General features: G+C 36.1%; 1 protein-coding gene across 5 annotated transcripts in view; it reads right to left on the reverse strand.

Moving 5' to 3' along the window:
- WWOX (WW domain containing oxidoreductase) overlaps positions 1-23724 on the reverse strand; it is a 531298-nt gene that overhangs the window by 495786 nt on the left and 11788 nt on the right. For all 5 annotated transcript variants that reach the window (XM_074582859.1, XM_074582862.1, XM_074582860.1 and 2 more), the window contains exon 5: positions 6025-6131. In XM_074582859.1, coding sequence (XP_074438960.1) covers positions 6025-6131 — 107 coding nt within the window. The remainder of the gene's footprint in view (positions 1-6024; positions 6132-23724) is intronic.

Raw genomic sequence — 23724 nt, forward strand, 5'->3', positions numbered from 1 at the left:
TACATTTAGTTTTTCTTAGTTCTGTGTACGCATGCTACTACTGCTTAAAAACTATGTCTACCATTATTTAACAATTCATTGTCCATCTGTATTTGGAAAACAGCTTTGCAGCACACATCACTCTCTTAAAAGTGTCTCAGCCAAGCAGATTACTCACAGGAACGTACTTGAACATAATTGTTGAACATTACGGCCAAAGTCTGATTATACTTTGTACTCTTCCCAATCAGCTGTTACTAGCACCAGTACTGGTTAAGGCCTAGACTATTCAGTTCTCCCCTAGTAACATATGGTCCAATTCCATTGCAATTACAGTTTATTAAAAGATTACTTCACTTCAGAAAGATCTGGATCACACCTTTAAAAAGAAAAAAAAAACCCAAACATTATACTCAGCAGCGGCAATAATGCTTTCGTTTGAGTGTCTAAGGCTGCAAGTGAGACAAGTTGACGCAGAATTTTTTTTATTGCATTACCAGTTAGCGTAATAAAAGATACTGCCTCTTCCTGCAAGGCCTGTTCCCCATAGCAAGGTTCGGATAACTACTTTTATCTTGATTCTTCAGCACAGTCACTATTGGAAGATGAAATACGTCTATACATTGCAGGCTTTTGTAACTGTATATTGCACTGCGATGGCATGTCAACCAATAATACATAGTTTTAGAATACAATACAGTTCTTTATTACAAAATAACAACACAATATTGGAAATAATATTTTCACAGAAATGCATGTGTTCTACCCGTGTGATATTCTGAAATACTTTCTATTTTGAAGAGATTACTTTTTAAGAGCTTTTATTTAGCACCACTTTGAAATTCTTTAATTCTGTACTGACTGTGGCTTCATTCAGTATTTACAACATCTCCAAAGCCATCTTTTACACATTCTTCAGTTTTTTCCCCTAAATGAAAATCTGCCACTAATCACGATGAGACGCCCTCCCTGAATCATTCACGTAAGTTAATTCCAAGAACAATGTATTGTGCTTGTTCTAACGTAGTCTTACACAGTCTCGGTATGGAAGTCCTGTATTAATAGCCTGATTTACAGAAAAAGCTCACAAAATTAACATCCAATAGATAGAAAAGGAAATTTTATCTTCTGTATCAAGATTAGCATCCATTACTATCAAGAGACTAAGACAGAAGAATATTTTAGAGCTGTCCTGCATTCCACACACGTACACAAAAAAATCGTAAGCCAAGGACACCAGTGGAGCTGAAACACTGCGTGGGGAATCAGTCCCTTCCTTGAGGGGGAAACGCACATCGTGGACACATGAAAACTGTTGCCCATGTTCTCTGTGAACGTGCCCAGTCTGCTCCTCATCTTCCCATGCTTTGCAAGATTGCAATTGGAATACAAAAGACTCGCTTATCAAGTTTTAATTGCATTCAGTTACTTAATCAGCAAGAATATAAATCACTCCTTAGGTGGAGAATACTTTGGGGGAAAGGAATACAGCAAGGAGTTGCGTTTATTTTGTTGGTGTTTTTCATAGCCATTTGCTCTTCTCTTGTCATATCTCCACCTTATAAGTTTCTACATATAAAAGAAACCCAAATTTTCTTTTTACAGTTTAATCTCATCTGATGGAGCTGTAGGCTTAACACTGAGGAATAATTACAAAAGAAACATTATACTTTTTATGAAATATTAAACTTACAATTTATCTTTTAATATCTACTTCAAAGACTATTTGACAGGAATAAATAAATGAGGGCTTCTTGGCAAGAAAAGCTGTGATTTATGAAATATTTTATTCATTCATATTCTTAAGTATTTTCTTGAGAATACTGCTAACATCTGGAGCTATGCAGTCTTATCCAAACATTCTGCTCATACTCAATTAGAAAATTATATCAATAATAATGTAAAATAAATTACCTAGCTTCTCTTCCTGGAGCATAGATTTCAATGTTCGTCAGAGCAACTATGTGTACAAACAGCACTGTAGTGTTTTTCATTAAGCCTTAAAGTCAATTAAGCTACGAATTGGAACAATCATTCCTCCTTTGCAAAGTATTGATATTTTTTCTTGGCTGCTCTCAGGCCTTTTCACTACTCAAGGAGAGATTTATGTTTGACAATTTCTTTCTGATTAAAATGAATCATAACTCTAGAATTCTAATTTCCTCTTTTCTGAGCAAGAAATTATCAAACAGTTTTAAACTGATATTGAATGTCATCGTGCATGAACAACATTCATTTTCAAGATATCAAATATAAGGCTATACTGATCTCTCTTTTTATCTCCTGCTTTTACATACTTTCTCTTCCTTTCTCTCTCTTTATATAGACACGTATGTATATAAAACTTTACATCATACCAATATAATCTACTATGCCTCTCTAAAAAAAATGATATTTGACAGACTAGCTAGACCATTCACATTAAAACTTGTCACAACACTTTACATAAGGCAATTACCTTCTATTTGCAATATTAGCAAAATTCTGCTGTAGTTTAGAAAGGAAATAACCAGAGTACTGCAGGTTGCAAACAAATGTCAGTTATCAAAAGTAATTAGCAAGTTTATACGAGTAATCCCTACTCAAATGGCTGAAACTCTATAAAACAGCTCTTTACACATAAATTGTTAAAACCAAAGTTTTCTAGATTTGTCTCCAACAGCCAATTAAAATCAGTTCGAATTTGCTTTTTAAGCAATGGCAACTAATCTGAAAAATCTTATTTTGTCCCATTATCCTCCTGTTTTCTCTAAACCTTAACAATTGGCTTTTTCCAAGCCATTTAGCTGTCTCATTTTCTCTTTAAAAAGTTGATTTTCAGCTTTCACTAAAAGCAGATTGAAACTGGGGTTTTCGCCTAACAACTTATTTAAAAGTACAACAGGCCCAGAGAAGAGCTGTTTTTCTGCAGACACTCAGTTTATGGCATTCCAGAGAAGGGTGTCACAAATAGACTCACTAAGGGAACAAGCTGGATGGTTTTCTTAAGTACTGTTGCATATGCCGTACTTTATTTTGAAATGCTGCATTATAGTAGGTTTCAGTTCGCTTTTGTTATTGTTGTGGTGGTTTGGCAGTGGTGGCAGTTGGTTGTTGGTTTTTATTTGGTTTTGGTTTTTTGGGGGTTTTATTTGGTTTTGGTTTTTTGTTTTTTTTTTTTTTAAGAATTGCATTTTTTTTCCATACATATGTCAGGCTCTAGTTAATACAGACCATCACTTGGAAAACTGTATCAAAACTTGAAATTTGAAAGTTGTTTCTTTATACATTTTTAATTATTTTGTCTCCTTGTAAAATAACCAGAACTCTGGTTTGCATCAGACAACAAAAAGAATGAAAAAGGAAATACTCTTTGTCAGAAATGTAACTGTTGAGTACTAAAGCATACTGTCCTACAGAAAAGTCAGCATGGGGCACACATTGCTTTTGATAATATACATGTTATTACAGAAATACCCATTTTATTACCAACATGACAGGTATTACCACCTATGACATGTAAACACACTAGAATTCAATATGGCAAAGATTTTTGTAATTATAGAAGTATAGTTCATGCAAATTAGAAGAAAAAGGGTTTGAACATTTGGTTGGAAAACAGGCACTTATTTACCAAATTTCCACCCCTCAGAGTATTGGAGGAAGACAGTATTTATAGTGCACCTTGGAGACTTAATTTCAAAAATATAGAAGAAAACATAAAACAACTAGGTAGCACTATTGTTGCCAAAAATACTACCCACATTAACACGAACATGAGACTTTGTAAGGCTGTATCCTTAACAGTTGTATTTTTTTTTAAATTGGTTCCAAATAAAAAGTAAATTAATATCCTCTCAATAATTATGCTTTCTCTAGGAACAAGGGAGACAAAATACTGTGGATGCTTTGAAGTTCTTTCCAGCAGGATAGTTGCAGCTACACCTCGAGAACTCATCTGAACCATATGCAGAGGTTGTTGACATTTTTCTTAAACTCCTTAATTTTAGAAAAGAATTTTCAATTAAAAACTTCCTGCTCTGTAGTTACACCTATAAGCTAAAAATTAATATTTCGCATCAATATTTTAATATTACTATCAATCAATCAAATTAATCTTCATCTCTTTGTTTTCAGTAACTGACTTTGGGGCAGGTTTTTGTGTTTGTTTTCCTCAAGATTGCTTACAATTTGATGTAAATTTTAAGCATCTTGTAATTCATCAACTAATTCTCTCCTGGTTACACACTCCAAGTAATTAAAGTTCAGTAATAACTTATTCTTTCTGCTCCAGCACCTGCATTTCATTTGTTTATTTTCCCAGAGTCATAAATCTGAGGGACTGTCAAAGTGCCATAATATTAGTGCAATAATCAAAGTTAATTAGTCCCTCTCAATAAACAACAACAAAGCCATTACAAAGATGCATTGAAGGTTTTCCAGCTACCCAGTTTACAGATGAGATTCTTTTCTGAACAATTAGAATTTGAGAACTGTTAGTAAATAAATATAATGTTTCTGAAGTAATTTGACCTTCAGTGATCTTCATTCAATTAACAATTCATTAACTTTTGGTGAGATAACATAGGTATTAAGACAAATACTCCTGAACTCCCATTGCCTTCAAAGCGCTCAGAGATTTGCTTAGAATTAAGGGGGTAACGAGAAGTTTTTAAAATAGAAGGTACTCAGTACTGCCTTATTTTAGTTACATGGAAAACATATATATAGCCATTTTTAGCTGGACTGAGACTACTAAATTGAAAAGACAGAATATCAACAAATCCCGATCTATTGAAAGAGAATGGACAGATTAACTTTAAGGAACACACATTATGCATGACTCTGTTGGAATTCTCTTGGAATTCCACGCTCTCGAAATAAAAAACAGAAAAAGAGCTTTAATGTGAAGTATGGAGGGGGAAAGGAAGACATTTTTCCTTCACAATCCTTTACTGTAAATCATTAATATCATCTGGTCAAGAGAATAAGGCCTAAATCCAAAGACTGCTTCTTGAAAAAACCTGTGGTTACAAAAATTAGCAATATTATAAACATCACTTACTTGGCAATACTTACCTGTAAACAAGCACTGTTTGTTTTGCGCTAATAAATATTATAATTACCTGTAGACTACTTACGTGTAAATATTAATACCACAGAGTGTTCTCCCATACCATTTGGGAGCAGTTGAAATATTTTCAGAGCTTGGGAAATAAAGCTAAACACTCATCGCTAATTTTAGCAGGAAAGAAATAAAATTCTGAGAATCTGACCCTGTGGTTTATTATTCAAGTAAAGCGTATAGGACTGTGCCAACAGATGGAAGTCAGCAGCCATAGCAAGCTCAGACAAAAGTAGCCTGCAATACTTACTAGCAAGTAAATGATTGTGGGAGGAATAAATTAAGAACACTGAATAAATTAAAAAAAAAAAAGGGGGGGAGGGGGGGAAGTCATGAGTCAAAAAGAAACAAGGGAATAGACAGTACTGAAGAGCTTATATTTGCATGACAAATTGGAAGAAAAATGAAAGAAAGAGGGAAGAAAGGGGAAGGAAATAAAACATCGAGACAGACTACCTGGCAGCAGTGTTGTTGGGCCTGACGGACTAGGAAAGAAAAGGAGGGCAACATTCTTGGTTTTGAATGAGCCCTGAAATCTCCCATAGTACAAAAACTATGCTCAAAATAGCGGCTGTGTCCGATACCCGAGTGTGTACGTTCTCCTTCAGTTAGTTATCCACTTTGGTTGAGGAAATGTCCTGTCCTATAACTACGAAACATGCCTCAGTGCTTCTTTCAAACGTTTTCGCCTTACAAAGCATCTGTACATAACATGGATAGCAGCATGTCAAGTCTTGCAGTCCATTAGAGTCACATGAAATGAAAAATCTCTGTCACTGATATATCAGTGACTGAAGAGGATATTACAAAAGAAGACAAATACCTTCTTCCTTAGATTCGTGCATGGTAATGTAATATCCATTTAACTGCTCGTACTGCGCAAAAGACTTCATGTCTTGAAAAACACAGCTTAGTGTCGGACACTATATACATTCACTTACCCATTCCACAAGAATGCGTTGAACAGCATCATTGCCTCTTGTCGTATTTCTGCAGGCCAGGATAACATATGCCCCATGCAGTGCAAGAGACTTTGCAGTTTCAAAACCTATAACAGAACATTTTCCTAATCAGAAATAGACCTCAGTAACAAAACAGAGCTCTAAAGTTATCTGAAAAGGTGAGCACATGTTTAAGTCTGACTACCTGTTTGATAGTCACCTGGACCCAGCTTTTAAGAGCACATATGAAAAAAAGGTCAACACCTCAATTTGACCAGATCTTTGGGACAATAATTGTATATCTTTTGTGCAAAATAGACTTGGGATCTTCAAAAAGCAGACTCAGTTTCTCTGCCTTGGTGTCTTCAAAGTGTTAGAAGAGCAGGATTATACTTACTCCTTACTTGTTTGACTGTGAAGAATGAGCCATACAGGGAGACTGCTGAACAATTATGCCTGGCAACATCACACTGAAAGTGATAGAGTATTCTAAAACTGAGCTCTGGGCTCTTTAGATGCACAATTAGACTTTGATTCATCAATCTGAGGACCACCTATGGCAAGGGGGGATCACCCAATGGGATGTGTGAGGGATTAAGAATCAAAGTCACATGGATATAACTGCTCCTTTTTCCGATCTGAACGCCACCCCACCTGTAGAACACTGCTGCGCTAAACCAGGGACCAGAGAACTATCCAAGTGTTAAACCACTCCCGGGAGGGGGTTGTCAAGCTCACTCTTAGAGAACTAGATTCCACCTAAGGAGATCTGTAATCTACATGTATGTTTTATTATCCACACCCTTTAAAATATTTCCTAAATTTTTCCTTAAATTATCTGTGTAAAATCACCGAATTTTTTGTCCCATCACCAAATGATAGATAGAAAACAATTTTTCACAATTGTTCTCATTATGAATAATCAATCAAATACCATGCAGCTTCAACATATTGGTTATAGTATCATGGGACTAAACGGGTCACTGGATGTACCAGATGATACAGAGAAAAAAAAAATCCATGAAAAATTCTCTCTTTTGCATAACTCACTGATATGACTTAATCTGCAAGCACATTCTTTCTAAATCTGAAACAACTGGACAGACAGTTCACACTTTGCTGCAATTAAAGCACAGCATGAATCTATATCCCCGGGTTTTTTTCTTTCATCCATAGAACAAAGTTTCACAGTGGATTTCTAGATGACTGTACACAACCTATTTTTGCAATACTGTTAATCATTTCTTCCCCATTCTGAATTTGGGCACTTCATTTCTCCTTTCTAAAAGGAGATTTCAGATTAATTTCAGTTTGTTAATTTGGGACTGTACTGCAATTTAATGAGATCAGTTCAAATTATGAAACTGTCCACCAAAAGTTGCAACTCCACCTTGACATCACGTGCAAGCTTTGTAAGTGTACTCTGTTTCACTGTTCAATTCATTAATGAAAAGCTGCACAGAAGTTGGTCCAAGGTAAACTTCATTTAATTGAAAAAAAAAAAAACCAAAACAAAACCCAAACATCTGTGAGAATTTACACTAGGAGATGAAGAGTTCTCAGGAACACAGAATGCCCATAAGGTGCAGAGAACTGAGCCAGAAACTGGGTTTCTATCAAGGGTGAGCTACTACATATTTGTGATGTACTCAATAGTATCACTGGGTGCCCATCTCCATGGAGAACTGTAACAATGACAGAAATTTCCATCTAGCTGGAAGAGGCATAACATAGCTTAATGAGTTCCAATTAGACAAGCTTAAACTAGAAAATGAAGAGTCAAACTGAAATGCCCAGCCATTTGAGTATATGAAGAAGTCAAAGAGAAGAGGTATTTGTTTTAGCTTTATGACATTTAAAGCATGTTCATGTTTTCCTTTTAAAAATTGTTTACTAAAAAACCTATTAAGATGGGCTGTCTCACTTCCAAAACACCCTGGAGCAACAAAATTCAGTTACCACATAAGACATAACTTACATTACAGAAACAACAGACACCAAGACGAATTTATACCATTTTCTGCAATTACATACTTACAGTATTTAAGTCCAAGCAATTTTCTTGTATCTCTTTTAAAGCCATTCATTGTACCAGGCAACTTTAATTACCTGGGTAATTCATTGCATGCACATGAATTGAGCTACAGCATATGCAAAGATTCCCCCTGTTCCTAATTCCACTTTAAGCACATTTAACTAGAATTTTCTATGTAACTAATGTAAGACATGTTGTACCAGAGTACTATTAGCTAGCTGTATGCTTCTTGTTTTGCACAAAAAATACGCTTATTTTGACCAGCTTACCATAATATTAGAAACTAGTTGGAATGCCTGGGAATACAGTTTTCCTACTGTTACACAAAGATCTAGAGTTGATGGCCAGTGTCATTACTTAAGTGTGATGATGTTTTGCTAACTCCACCCCATGTCACACTATGCAAAATAATAAAAATTCCACGCCATTCTTTGTTACAGTTAATAACTTGATTCTCATTATAAAATAAACTGAGAAAGATTTAACCAAGTTACACGATGCAAATTAACTTAATTTTAATACCACATTGATTGTTCCCTGCAAACTTGGAGGTGAGTGATAAACACTCCTCTTTAGGACATACTCTCTCTTGGCCACCAAAGGATGGTTCTTCGCCCTTAGGCAGACACGTTCTGAATCTTTCCACAAAATGATGTGCTTAAAAAAAAAAAAAAAAACTCTTTTCAGAGGATTTTTAAGCAGTAGTCCATTCGAAGTACCGCCACAGGTCAAGTGCTGATACCTCTCACCATCAGACAGATTTTAAACTATGAATTAATTCATGAACACTCTTGCACTGTATTTAGGACAGCTAGATTTATGCAAAAAAAAAAAAAAAAAAAAAAGAAAAACAAATCCAGGTACTCCAAACCACGAAAGAAGTTCCAATTCAACTACTGAATTACTAGCTATAGGTAGGGATTGTATATAACTATCACTTTGTGTGGACCATAATTCATGAGGCATCTTTTCAGACCATCTACCAGATGAAATATATCAAGAAGAAGGGGTCTTCCTCATAGAGCTCACTGGGGTCCAAGTACAATCTACCTACCAACTTGCTCATTCTCGCAACTGCAGCGTTTTTAGGTATGTCCTTAAAACAGATCTTCATAGACCTGAAAATCCTCATTAAACAGTACAACTAAGTGCCTTTACAATTTAAGAAACAACTATGTAGGAGTTTAGAAGAATGCAACTTCTAACTGAAACACCTGATGCAGGAGCTTGGAAGCACCTCAGTATCCAAGCCCTTTTATGGCTTTAGGTTTTTTGTTTCTCCTGCAAAAATTAAGGCTTCTTTCCTTCTTCAGTGTCACATAGCTTAAACAGGTGGGGAAAACCCTCTGGCATAGTGGAAAGCTTTTATTCTTTTAACAGACTTACTGTGTTAAACCAAGTTTGACAGTAACATTTATCTTTCAGCAAAATGTAGCCACGTTTTTCAATATATGGTAAATTTCAAAGCCTCAGCCTAACACAGGGATCAAGGATTTAAAGTACAAAACTATTTAAGCTCCGTAAAGAAAAACTTTGCCTAGCTATAAAAAACTACATTGAATCAAAATCCACATTAAATGTGGTTTCATACACCAAAGTTAAACCACACACATCATAAATGCCCAAACAAGAGTAAAACCTCAAAAAACAAAAAAATCACAGTAGATTTAAATAGAAAGAGAAATTTAAATTACTATGTTAAGGATGTGCGTAATTAAGGAACCAGAACAACCTTAATTCTACCCACAAGAGCAACTCTGTGGACTTCAAAAGAACCAAAGTTTCCTTTACAATTTCACTTAATCTAAGACTGCAGCTGACAGCGTGCTCTCTCACAGTGATGCAGCCCTTTCACAATGAAGGAACTTTATCAGCAAGGATACTAGTTTGTTTTCCAGGAAACAAATCATACCCACCAGTGGCAAATCTTCCCTGCACCACAGTGCCAGGGTACTGCAGCTGCAGAGCTATTTAACCCAGGGAAAAGAGACAGCACAGCCTACTGCCGACAAGAACTACGGACTTTTACATTCTGCCTCGCTGCAACGGCTGGCAAAGCCTGGATGTGGCTGAAGGAAACCGTGCCCAGCCTCAATGTATCATGGTTCTGTGCATCAGCTTTCAGATTTCAAAGCAGGCAGTTCAAAAGGAAGCTGCAAAACTCGAATATCTTCTTATAGAAAAAAAACACACGTTATATGCCAGTTATGTTCTGGGTTTTTTTTAAAGTAGGAACAATCACATTGGAAAGCCAGCATATGATAATATACTTGAATATCAAGGACAGCCAATTAAAAAGAGTAAGATAGATACTTCCCCCAAATGTGACAGAACAACATGCTTACATAAAGCACACTTTGGAAAAGCAATCATAGCATATTTAAATACCCTATACAATGCGATGTTGAGCAAATATTTCATAAAACTAAAATAAACTTCAAGTGATTGCCCTGGAAATCTCAAGAGACAAGACTGTCTTGAGACAGACTAGTCGCCGCTGTTGCTCTAGCTGAATGAGCTCTCATCTGACGCTCAAAAGTGAAAATCCTGTTGAAGAATAAGACCTACATGAGGATAAACATTATGGCACAGCTCTTTACAGCAGCAGCTAACCTGAAGGACTGGGAGCAGAACGAACATGAAAGCTACAAGTGCACAGGATTTGCTACAGACATTTAAAACCCTTCAGCCCTTTGCTCACAGCATGCTTTTCATAGAGACTCAGAAATTAGCACTCAATTTCATTCTTCATCTTCTATGATGATTGTTCAATTCAACACTCTCACATTCTTGTCTATCTGCAGTCGACTGCTCAGGTGTCAATTAACGAGCAGTTAGCATCGCTCAATTAATACCAGCTACATTGTGTCAACATACAGGAGATGAGTATATGGCTCTGTCAAATGGTGCAACCTCCTCTATAAAACAGAGACAAGGACTCACTGAGTGGAAAAGTAATTCAGCAACTTCTTGTTTAAATAAAGCGGACAGCATACAGTCCATTTATCATTGGGGGACATTTTGTAAAGAATTTGCACCAGGTATTTACAAGTTATAAAAAACATTCCTTTATTGCAAATATAAGAAAATTTGAATACACAAGCAGAAATACAAAAACACTTCAGACAATAGCACGTTTTCTTCAGCTTCTCCACCTTCTCCCAAACACTCCAGGATACCTTGCATCTGTCATTTACAAGACATTTGAAACAGTGATGCTATCTTTCTTCGCAACAGCTTAGTCCTCAATGTAAAAGCCTACAGGGTTTGATCACATTTAGTTTCTTCCTTTCTCTCCAACAACAGAAGAGCTCTGGAGGCCCTAGGATTCTAAAACATCTTCACGTGCGTTGAGTAATGATTTAACGCTGTCATGAGTGCAGCCTGCCTTAACCCAAAAGTCACAAGCTGTTTGAATGTGAACTAAAAGCAAGTCCAGAAGAAAACCACCTTCCCTTCTACTCCAGTGAACAGCAAGACCAAGTAAGTGAACAAAAGTGTTGTGTGGAATTGGAAATGAAAACCATTAGCCTGCTTGTATTATGTACTTCTGGCCTTTCATGCACTGATGGATTACTTATGGACTGTAGAACAGCAGAAACCAACTCGGATTTTATAAGCATGAATGTATTATATCATGAAAAGTGTGTATTACTTTCACAGGTGTGTTCGCGTTTTTCTTTTCTCCCCACTACATTGTTCTCAAACTTCCATCTTGCTATTGGTTCTTATAAACAGATGCCCCATCCGCAGAGTGAAGTGGGTTAATTTTCAGAATAGATCTAGGGTTTTTTGAAAATTTTTTTTTTTTTTAATATAAAATGGGTGACTTGTACAAATTCATTCTTTGATAAACTAGCAGATGGAAGAGCAATTTCTCCATATATGCTAGTATGATATTGCAAGTAAAAATCCAACTTCCAGTTAATAGGAAGCTTTTTATTTGTACAATTTGGTGGTTCTTGGGAAGGATCAATAATTTTATATAACCTTCATAAAGTAAAAGCAACAGCTTTTTTAATTAATTCTGCAATCCAGAAAATATGAAACCTTAATTAAAACATTCTTGGCACTAAACGTAAATGAAAAAATACTTTCTGGCCTCTTTCACTCAAGGGCAATATAGTCACTAGTTCAGGAATTTGCATTTTAACTCTGATAGTGTACAAAACACACAAGTTAAGAGAACTCCTTCCCTCGGGGCAGGAATGATACAAGAAGGATGCTATTTTCTTGGGGTTTTGGTCTCCTTGCTCTGAGTTCTTTCCAGAAAAAAAAAAAAACAAACCACTTCTCAGACACTTCCTCTTGAACTATGCATAGGCCAATACTTAGCACCTTAATTTTACTTTGATTTAAGATCTCTGGGAGAAGTATTCTCATTCTTTGGCCAGTGTGTTTCCACAATACAAATCCAACACCTTACCTAGAAAACATACTGCATGCACAGAACCAGCAGAGTCTTGGCAGTTTTAGGCCATCAAACAAAGGCCAGTATGTATGCGTCTTTTTAAACTCTTAACATTCTGATAAGGCACAATTTTTACTCAACCATCAGAAAGTTCACCTGCAACATCCAATCATCATCCAAATCACACATGATTATTTTTTTTTTTAAATGCAGAAGTAACAAAAGTATCACAAAAATATTTTTCCAGGTAGAAGATGTTACTCCTTTCAAACACCTTTTGCTTTGAAAACAAAACTGTACGTTTTTCCTAAATCAAGAGTAAACTTCAAGTTTTAGCTAAAAAGCAAGGAAATAAGAAAAACCTTAGGAAGAGGACCATGGCACAATATACAATACTAAAACCTCTTTTTTTTCTGAAATGCAACATGTAGTCTACATGAAATGTAATTTAAGTCCAGTTTTACTACAGAGGAGAGTTGTGAAAAGGTTAAACACTCAAGAACTTGCAACAGATCATCTTCATAATGCAAAATAGACTCTCATTCCAATGCTGCATCGCAAACAGACTAGGTGTTTTTTGATTTTTGGGACCCAAGAGTACTACATATAAACGGGAAAGAGACTTGTCGCCTAGACATCACTAGATTTATTTCAACTTGGAAGACTTAAACACCAGTGACAGTGAAACAGATCATCTTATTCAACGCTTCCTCAGAGAAGGAGTAAAGTGGATTTGAATGTGCTAAAGATAAAGCAATGAAGAGTCTGGAGTTACTAAAGCTTCTTTTCAAGTTGAAATGCTGCAACAATGATGTGTGATTTAGGGAAGAATCTTCTGCAACTAAGATGTTGGTGCCTGTGCCAGTGGTTTAAGGGTACAGCATCCAGCAGATCTTTCACATGGAGTGATGGTAGTTCTATGTGGAACATCACATCATTGACAAACTCATACTTTTCAGAGCCCAAAAAGCACCATGCAGTCTCTATGCACATTGCTTGGCCACGATCACTCTCCCTCAATGTGGATATTTAGGATAAAATCTTAAGAGACACATTGTTCAAGTTGCTCCAAATGCAAGTTTTCAAGCAAATAAAGCACCACAATATTTTAAGATACTAAATTTAAAATGAGCAATACACATAAAATACTAATGCTGCCTTTGTTTTCTCTGTGTTTGCAGGCACACAGTAATGACATATACTGATATTTTTTGATGTTATATGAAAGATATAGCCTGCCTCTCCCATTGTGTGTAAATTGGACAAACATGTTTTTCTTGGAGCCATGAACCACAGAAAAAGCCAACCAAAATGAAATAGGATGACTAATGCATTGGTTCTGTTTTCCATCTAAACAACTTAAAAATATGCACTTGTTACACATTACGCTTCTTTGCAATACACTGTTCTGGGCAAGGCAAAGTTATTATTAAGAATAAGTGCATTGCCATCATCACTGACAAAACCAAAAATATTTTGTTTCATCTGAAGGGATCACAACACTAAATAACAATGAAAAATAATCCTTAAATCGATGGGATTATAAAGATCTGTGACTCATTGTTTGTGTAAAAAATTAAACATGCATCATTTGAGGCAAAGAAAGCTAAATCCATAACTGAAGACGCTGCAAACAAACACAGATACAGAATGATACGTCAAGCACATACATAACAAATATGCTGCGACTAAGAGCCACAAAGTTGCAGTCACATCTGGTATCCGCTCTAGCTCTACCGTCCAAAGATCCCTACCAACTCACTTTAAGATGCAATTACGCAAGACATGAACAAAGCTTGGACTGCAGTCCTTTCAGCTCTGTTAAAACCCAACACTGACAATTATCTCAGCTACCCAAAGGCAGAGTCTAGCAGCAGATTCAAACCCATGTTTCCCATCCTTTATGCTGCAGAGGTGCTACTATCCAATATAAATATTGCAGTAACAGCCAAGGGTTCCAGTCTGGAATGAACCCTATTGCGAGATGCAGCATGTTAAATACAGGGCCAAGCTACTTAACATCTCCCATGATAAGACCTTGTTTTAGTTGTTTTAAAACAATTCCCACCAACCATTAAATCTCTGCCCCTGAAGTGCATGGAGATCACCGCCCTGAAAAACCGTAGGTTTGAAGTAAGTTAGATATTCTTAAAGAAGCTTCATTAAAACATAGAGGGAGACAGAAACAAAACTGAAATTTAATACTAAACTGCAGAGATCATCCCAATCAAGATTTTTTTTTTTTCAGTTGCTAGGTCATGTAAATACAAGCAGGTCCTGTCAGGTGCCTGAATAAATGAGCAGTGGCCAGGGATTGGAATGAAGGGAAGTGAAGGAGAGGAGATAAGAACTGAATTTTCAGTGAAATCCCAGCTTTACCTTTTACATCTACTCCTTACATTAGATGTACCTGCCTGTACATTAGACACACATTGGTTCTGTTTTACCTCAAACCAGGACAGTCCACCAGTACAGCAACCAAAAATCCCAGTCAAAAAGGATTCAGACATGCATCTTCCATTTCAACTAATACCAAAGCTCTGTTTAAATAATATACACCCCTTTAAGAGGAAAAAAAAAAAAAAAGTCTCAGCCTTCATGTTTCATCTTGCTTTTCTTCATCTATTAAATAATCAAACTCCAAACAAATTTTTCCTGAATATTTTTAGGTGTATTTTATCAGTCCAATGGACATTATCAGAGTGGCATTCAACCAATACTAAAATCATGTGCAGAAATTAGTACAAGTAGTCATATCTTAGCATTGCATCTGCAACTGAAGATTACTCTATTTGAACTTTTTATTTTCAGTGTTTCTTCAAGCACAGAATAAATCTGTTTTCTTTTGATTGTGGCTTCTTGCAAGCAAGTCAGCCAGTTTTCCTAACGCAAATCAATTACTGTATTTAAAAAAAAATAAAAAATCAGAATTTAGTACTTGCCTTTATATTTCAATGTTTAAGAAGAATTTATCAGAGTTTATTTTTCTGTTTGTATGCATAGAATTTTTTCCTTTGTAACAGATAACATATCACACAGGGGATGATAGGCATCTGAATACGCACCAACTTGGCACATTTTCTAGACAAAAACAACCTTTCCACCTAAAAGTGCATCTACATGTATTATTACCAAGTCAAACAGAAAGAGCTATATACATTTTAAAAGAAACCTGAGCTAGCAACTTTGTCTCAAAATGAGCAGAACTCATTTTAGTGTGACTCATATTCCTTATGTTAGTAAAAACCCTGAACTACTCTATTCAGAATTACACGTGTTTATACTCATAAGGGATAAAAAAATATTTTGTTAGACTAGTTATGTTAATACACTACTTTTATTTTTATTGCAAAATAAATGCTTCCAAAATAAACATTTAACTGAAATCTAGAGTAGCAGAAAATGATAAATCTGCCCCCATTGTAAGTCAACATCAAACCAGCATCTCAGTGAAACCTAGATCAGATCTGAGTAGCCAAATTTAACATGACATTTAGGGTACCCTAATTCCCAGTAAGTAATCATTCCTGGATGTTTAGTCTCTACGGAAGTGACCATTTTGTTTGTTTGTTTAAATAAACTCAGTCTATTTATAAGTACCATTACTTGAATGCATTATTAACAAAATAAATAACATTTTTTTGCATGCTTCATCACTGTTTTATAGCAAAGCTGAGGCAAGCTAAAGAGAAGCAGTGGCAACAAAACTCACAACAGTAACACACACAAAAAAATAATTAAGGATTTACCTAACATCAGTAGCAAATATCAAGGGCCAACAATAGAGAGACTCCAGTTTCTAGCTAACCCACACACACCCTTGAAGGGTTTGTGTTCTGGAAAAGTGTCAGTGCAAGAGCATTCATAACTGGGTTTATAAAAAAATCTGATCAGATATTTATAGAATGGTTTGTGCTGGAAGGGACCTTAAAGCTCAACTAGTTCCAACCCCTCTGCCATGGGCAGGGACACCTCCCACTGGACCAGGCTGCTCAAAGCCTCATCCAGCCTGGCCTTGAACACCTCCAGGGATGGGGCATATTCAGTATCAACTAGGTTTTGCAAGCTGTTTTGAAGGGCATGTGTTTTTTCCAACTCATCCCCAAAACTTGGGCGCTTTCATCCCCTCTTACTGTTGCTATTTTTAACACACCTTCTTAGACAAGATTATTCGGGTGACCAGAAAAAAGCCCAGAGAATTTAAAATTTATCTTTAACTGTCTCTCTCAGGCTTTTTTTTTTTAATCAGCTATTAAAAAAAAAATAATAAAAGCGTTCCAAGTTCAGAGAAATGGGGTTGGCAAAGCCTCCTTCTCTAAAGCTGCTCTTTGCATCAGCAGTAGCTTTAGGCAACGCAACAGCTTTTCCCACCAAAGCAAAAATGGAGAAAAAAGCCAGAAGTTGTCTAGCTTCTTTTCAAGTACACTTCTGTTCTTCTGTAAGCCAACAGTATCATAGGTTTCTGTACTGCTGAGCTGGGCCCTAATTAAACATAACAAAAAAATTAGTTGAATGTTTTGAATCTCCTTTTGGCAAGTACAACAGTGCAATGTTAATAAAAGTAAATTTAATAAAGAGAAATACTTCATCCAAGGCAGAATAATTAAAAGACATACTGTGCTGTCAGCTAAAGTGCTAGATCCTCCAAGCTTTAATCTGGAAGTTATTTCATGAGAAATACTCAGTGTTATGTAAAGATATCAAGAAAGTACTATAACATAAAGTGGACCAATTTTTTTCTTAAAACAAACTTGATATTTATTTATATCAGTTACACAGTGAAAGATTTTAAAATGTATACTAGACATTTTACAGATAAATAATAAAACAAAGTTCTGTCTTAAACAGATCACAATTTAGGTTACAAAAACAGACGTCCTAGAGAATCAAACATAACACAGTGAGCTCATAGTTTGTGTCACGGGGGAAAGGAACAGATGAGCAGACTGAAAATTAAAACAACACTACTTGATTTCTGGCAGTCACTACCCACCTCTGTCTTTGGGCAACATGAGATAAGACAATTTTAGTTAAGCAGCAGAGGAATATTTTAAAACAAGAGTCATTTCAGGATCCTGTGAAAAGAACTCAATAGGGGGAAGATGCAGTTCATTGTTCTTTCTAGGGCAAGCAAATAAAAACAGCAGATAGGAGACAGCTAGCAACGGGCAAGATAACAAGATATGGAGGTTTGGGCATTTATACAGTCCTGGGTTACCTCCTTAAGTTCTAGTTTTTCTGGATTAGATGGTATTCAGGATGGGTACCAACCTCCCAAGGTTCAAAACTGGCAAACCTTTTGGGCGTGCTTTAAACTACGAAGGAAAGAGGGAGGTGGGAAGCTGTTATGTAACTCAAATGATCCATCATGTGGTTCCGACATACAAAGTAAGGCAGGAGATGGAGTTCTGAAACAAAAGATGAAGAATAAGAAGAGTATTAACAAAAAGTGTCTATACACAAAAGCAAGGAGAATGGAAAACAAGCAAGAATTAGAAGTCATTAAATTATAAGGTAAGGCCATGAGCCAAAAAAAAAAAAAAATTCAAAGACCTCTTTGCCACACTTTGAAGAAGGGTGCGAAAACATTATCATGCATCTTCTCGCACCACAACTAATGTATATTTGTTTAGATGACACTTAAGATCCACCTGCCAACAGCTGGAACACCAGCAACCCACCCAGGAGCTCAATGACAACAACCTTCTAAAGCAAATGACCAATTACAGCTGCATGTTCTATACCAATTTTTTTTTCACCTGCCAAGAAGCTAGACCTTGCCAGTTTGGGGAAGGGGATGTTCAATCCAAAAATACATATGCCTACAAAACTTGAACATCTGTAAAACAGGAAAAACTGCCAGGTAAACAAGCATAGTAAATGTTTTCTAGAACTTACTGGTTTTGTGACAATATTGTACTCTAAAATTTTGAGTCACAATTTGCAACATTCCTGTGAATTAGGTAAAAAGCATTACTTCTGATAGGCAGAATCTAGCATTGAATAGTTCACTCAAGATCACACAGAAATCAGGCTGTACAATTCCTGATCTCATATTCAGTCTGCCTTGCCCATGACAAGTTCCCCAGTTAAATGACCCAATCTTAGTTTGCGTGTAAAAAGTTTAGTAAGTGATATTTATTTATCAACCTATATCACATACCATTATGAAGCATATCTCTGCCTTACATTCTAGATACATAACTCTGCTTTGCAAGAGAGAAGTGTTTAAAGTACCAGATACAAAGAACAGAATCAGGACATCTAGGTCTCTATGCCTTTGACCACAGATTAGATTCAGAAACAGATACAGTGAGACACCTTCTCACAGATCACATTCTTCATTTAGTCAGGATGCTAAAAGGGTGCTGCCAAGTAGGTCAAGCACATTTTTATGTACTCTTCATCATATATCTTAGACACAAAATAGTCCAAGTTTACCATCAGAGTTAAAAATCTTTCAACAAGGGTAAGATTTACACCCCTCAGCAACCGCTCCCAGCTGGATACAGACCCAAACAAATAAAGCACTTTTTGGAAAAGCTTTCTTTACTCATTTCTAGTTGCCATATTTTCTACTCTTAATGTATCTTAATTACTCCTTCTGCTAAGGAATTAGAATAGTTTTCAGCAGTATACCTTTTATCCTGTGACAGAACAATCCAACAATCAAGAAAGTACGGTAACAACCACAAAACCTAACTTCAGTTGGTTTTTAGTATAAAGCAGACCCTAACTAAGAACAGGGACATAGAAACAGTGACCAAGGTAACTATATTTAAACAAAGAGGAGAGGAAATGTAAAGCATATTACTACAAAACCACTCATTTCAAGCCAGTCGGTTTGTAGGGAGCTTTCTAAAGCAACAGATAAAGTACTAAAAGCCACTATGTAGAAGTACAGCAAGAAATCAAAACGACCTAGATGTTACATAAACAGAAAAAACTGAGGTAATGCAGCTGAACAGAAGGCTACAAAGATCTCATGTATTAAGAAGAAAAGCCTATAGAAGAAATGGAAAAAGGAGAAAAAAAACCAACCCCAAACCATTTCATTGGCAGAAGAAAAATAAAAACAACAGGAAGGCATAAGACTTAGCGTATGGTCAATAAATACAACTAAGAACTGAAAATATTATTAATTAAAAAAAAAAACCAACATTGTGAAAGATAGAACTGCTTTTGGTTTTGATGGTCTTCCCTTGAGAATTATTAAAAGATGTGACGTTTGATGTATTTATTTTTCTAAGTCACACACTGTCTTTTACAAAGGTTTGCATATTGTAGACTGTAGTATGAATATAAGATCAATTTCTCTCTCACAATACTATTCCTATTCTATAATTCAGGGAAAACTCTGGCCTCACTAATCCTGAAGTCAGTAGCAAGACTCCTGTTAATCAGGTCAGGATTTCGATCTTTATCTTACCAAGTTCTTACCTGCCTCCTTTTGCTTCCTTCTTGGCAGGGATTTACTGTTTCTGACTCAAGTTTCAAAACCTTAAAAATCTTCAACACAATCAAGCATGAGGAGCTTGAAACGGACACAAGATACTGAAATCCTTTCTTCTCGTGACCCTCCTGCTTAGCATAGGTATAGTCACTAAGGAATCTTCTGATGGTAAGCCAAAAAATATCTTATCCATTAATGTACATCTTCAGGCTGTAACTAGAGTTGACAGCATTTAGAAAAGTCACTAGATGTCTCAGAAGAGACTGTCATTAGAGAAAAAGTATATTTTTATCAACCTCTTCTCTCCCCACCATCTAGCAAGTATTCAAAAAAATTCCAAACGTAGAGCTGAAACTATTCAAACAACTCTTGCAAAACATGGAGACATAAGATGATGCAGAGAGTAGGATCTGTATTGCAGTGAGACAGACTGAATCACGCAAAAGGTCTTTTCATCTCTGGACTGTGAAATATGCGTAAGATAATGAGAAAAATCTTAGTGAAATTAAATATTTCAAAAGACAGAAAAGCAATCAAGTTATGCTGCGGCCCATTGAAAAGTCTTGTTAACTCTTAGACAACAGACAAGAAAAATAAGTACCACATATGAAGGCTCCTGTTCTACCAAAATGTTATTCCTCTGTAAAAGGAGTACCAGAAAGTACAACACAGGCATATAGCTCAATCCCATCCTTTGTAAAAAGATTCCATTACAAGTAGTAATCACTATTGAACCTTTTAGCCCAGATGTAATTTCTTACATGTTACAACAAGTTTCACATGCGTTGTGAATTTCAGCCAAGGTTGATGAAGTTCAATAACTTGGCTAACCAACCATGTGTACTACTCATTACAGAAGTAATAAATAGATTCATCAAAACGGACATGAAAAAGCAGTATGAACATCTGACACCATTTTCAGCTTACTCGATAAGAAAAATAAATTACAGAAGTCCAAGAAGACCTTTTAATATTTGCAATATGTAACTAGTAGACAGTTGGAGCCTTACGTAAAGCAGAGCAATATTAGTATTTCACAATATTAAGCTAGACTTAAAACAGAGTGATGGCCCTCATGGAAAACTCGATCACTATGACCTACCATAAATTCCAGAATACAGCATTGCAAATTAAAAGTTGCTCTCTTCTATTAATACTATTCAAAGTTTGAAAATAATAGCTTTTAGTAGTTTTTTAATTGTTCAAAATACACAGTACTAAGCCCTGACCGACAGCTGCTAACATCCCACAACAGAATGAGTTTAAAGTTCCACCCGACAGCCACGTTCCCCTCCATAAACTGTGCTTTTCTACACCAATTACCCAAATGCAGAGCTTAGTCCACAGCCTGTGGATCACAGGACTTAAAAAAATTCAGCCTTTAATTTTTCAGCATTACTTTTCCCATGAATTCTTCATCAAGCAAGCAGCTTTTCCTCAAGAGAATTAATAAGTCTGTTGAAGCCAGAGTAACGACACAAAACTAAAAGGCATAGCTGCATATACAATAACAAACTGTATTAGGCTGAAGGATGATTATTTTTTCCCCACCCAACCACATTTTATAAGAGCTTAAAACCAAACCTTCATTGCCACTGTTTTGCTGGCGAAGGATAGCAAGAAAACAGTCCCCAAACAACGCAACTGTGCTGGCAGAAGACCCCGCTGTAAAAACTATATCTGCACAATGATGTTCTTATTGGGTAACTTATTTTTCGTGTGAGAGGTTAGTTTATTGTACCAGGGCAAAGCATACACACTCTGGCTGCACCCAGGCCAGCCATGCTTTTCTGTTAATATACTGTGCGGCTTATAATAGTGAAACATGTGATACATGGAGTCTAGAATTCACAAAAAAACCCCAAAACAACCAAACATCAAGGAACAAGTCTTTCATGCTTTTAAGAGCCCAGTAAATATAAAAGTATCCCATGAAAATAATCTCAGGGACAGCTAGGACTCGGCCAAGAAAAATAATCCAAGGTTATATATTGCTGACCTTTCTGTCTGCCTCACAATAAGCTTTGAACCCAAACCTCCATAAATAATATCCACTTCAGTTCTCCACATGTGAAACACTTAGAGCATGAAAACACACAACTGTGCAAAGGGTGTAATAGTTCATTCACCCCAAGTTACATTTAGCCAGAACATAAAATGCATCTCCTTAGCAAAACCCCAGTATTCCCCTTCTCTCTGGACCATCGAGCTACAACAGAATTATGTACAGAAATTCTTCGTAATAAAAATAGGCAGAAGTTTCAAGTTATTAATCCACAGGAATTCATGCATTTATGAAAACTAATTTTGTTCAGACAACAAACTCTTTTCACTAAATCGTGAAAAAAATCTAGACAGTAGGAAAAGACCATTCAAAAAGCATTGTCACAAGCTTGCTTCCCCATGTCACATCCCTCTTTTCTGCTCTCAGCAGAAAAAGGGATGCAGGTAGTAGCCAGTTGCTGGAAAGCAAACACCTTGCTGTATATTCATCATCATAAAACATACAAAAAACAGGTCTACACTTAGAGAGCTTTGAGAAAAGTTAACATATGAATAGAACCAAAACCAGACAGATGTATTTTCTCCTAAAGATTATTTTTTCCAGAACAAACCATCCAACAAAAACAGGATGATTTTTTCAAGACTGACTAAGAAAGATTCTGAAACAATACAAGAAATCATAAAGTAAATCTGAGGACTACCTTGAGCAATTCTTTTGTACAAGTCCTGCCAGTTTATAACCTTTCAATGCTATTTCATCTGAAAACAGACGAAAGAAATCAGAAAATAAACTTTGTGCTTCCAAAGAAAAATGTGCACATTTTTCAAGGCAAATTTGCAATTTAGCTCAAAAATGGAGCTGAACAATTCCTTACTGACAGATTCAGGCAAACATCTGTGGGCTTAGACCACCAAACTCTACACAATGCAGTGAGAGACAATGAACATATTTAAGACAGTCAGACTACTACTATTAAAATGAGAGTCTGCAATGGTATTTGCAAGGGTCTGTTTTATTCCTCCCATATGATCCGAGTTTGACTTAAATGAGACCATTCACTGGTCTAATTAGGATTCAGCAAATGCTACCTTCTTTGTGAAGGCCGACAAACCCAGCCTCAGTAAAAATGCTGTCACCCACAAATAATCTCAGTAACTTCTGCAACTAAAATAGTTCACCATATTCACAAAATTCTCTTCTCTGCAGGTACAGAGCAGTCAATTTTTGATTTCTTAAGAAGTAAAGGAGTTCTTTTTTATCGTACTTTTCCTATTTCTCCATTGCCAATAGATTTAGGGCATAGTGGTGAAAGCTAGCCAGCTTCTATTAGAGATGTTAAATGATCTTCACGAGAAATTTAGAGAAGTTTTAAAAGTTTAATTTTGCTCCTGTTATGGTAGTAGCTTAAATAGCCATTACTCAATTAGCTGTTACTCAATGGGTGTAAGAAATGCAGCAAAGGTTAATCCCACCTGCCTCTATCAAGGCTCTGAAGGCAGGTTCTGCTTTTTAACTACAAGAAAGATTCAGAACAATGCTAATATAGGAAGCGCTCAAACACTGCTACACAACATACAGAAACAATAGCTCAGAAATCAGGAATTCTGAAGTTCTGAAGCTATGCAATATGTCACTCCCCCAACAAAACAAACTTTCATTAGCTTCTGCCAGCATGAAGTAAAAAGCACACAGTCAAAGCACAACAGTCTGGTCACATGTACTGTACCATTTACATATAGGTTTACTTAATTTTTTACACTCTTTTGATAAACAGAAAAAAGTAAAATAACTTCTTT

This window comes from Larus michahellis, chromosome 4, assembly GCF_964199755.1.
Source record: "Larus michahellis chromosome 4, bLarMic1.1, whole genome shotgun sequence".
NCBI classification, from domain to species: domain Eukaryota; kingdom Metazoa; phylum Chordata; class Aves; order Charadriiformes; family Laridae; genus Larus; species Larus michahellis.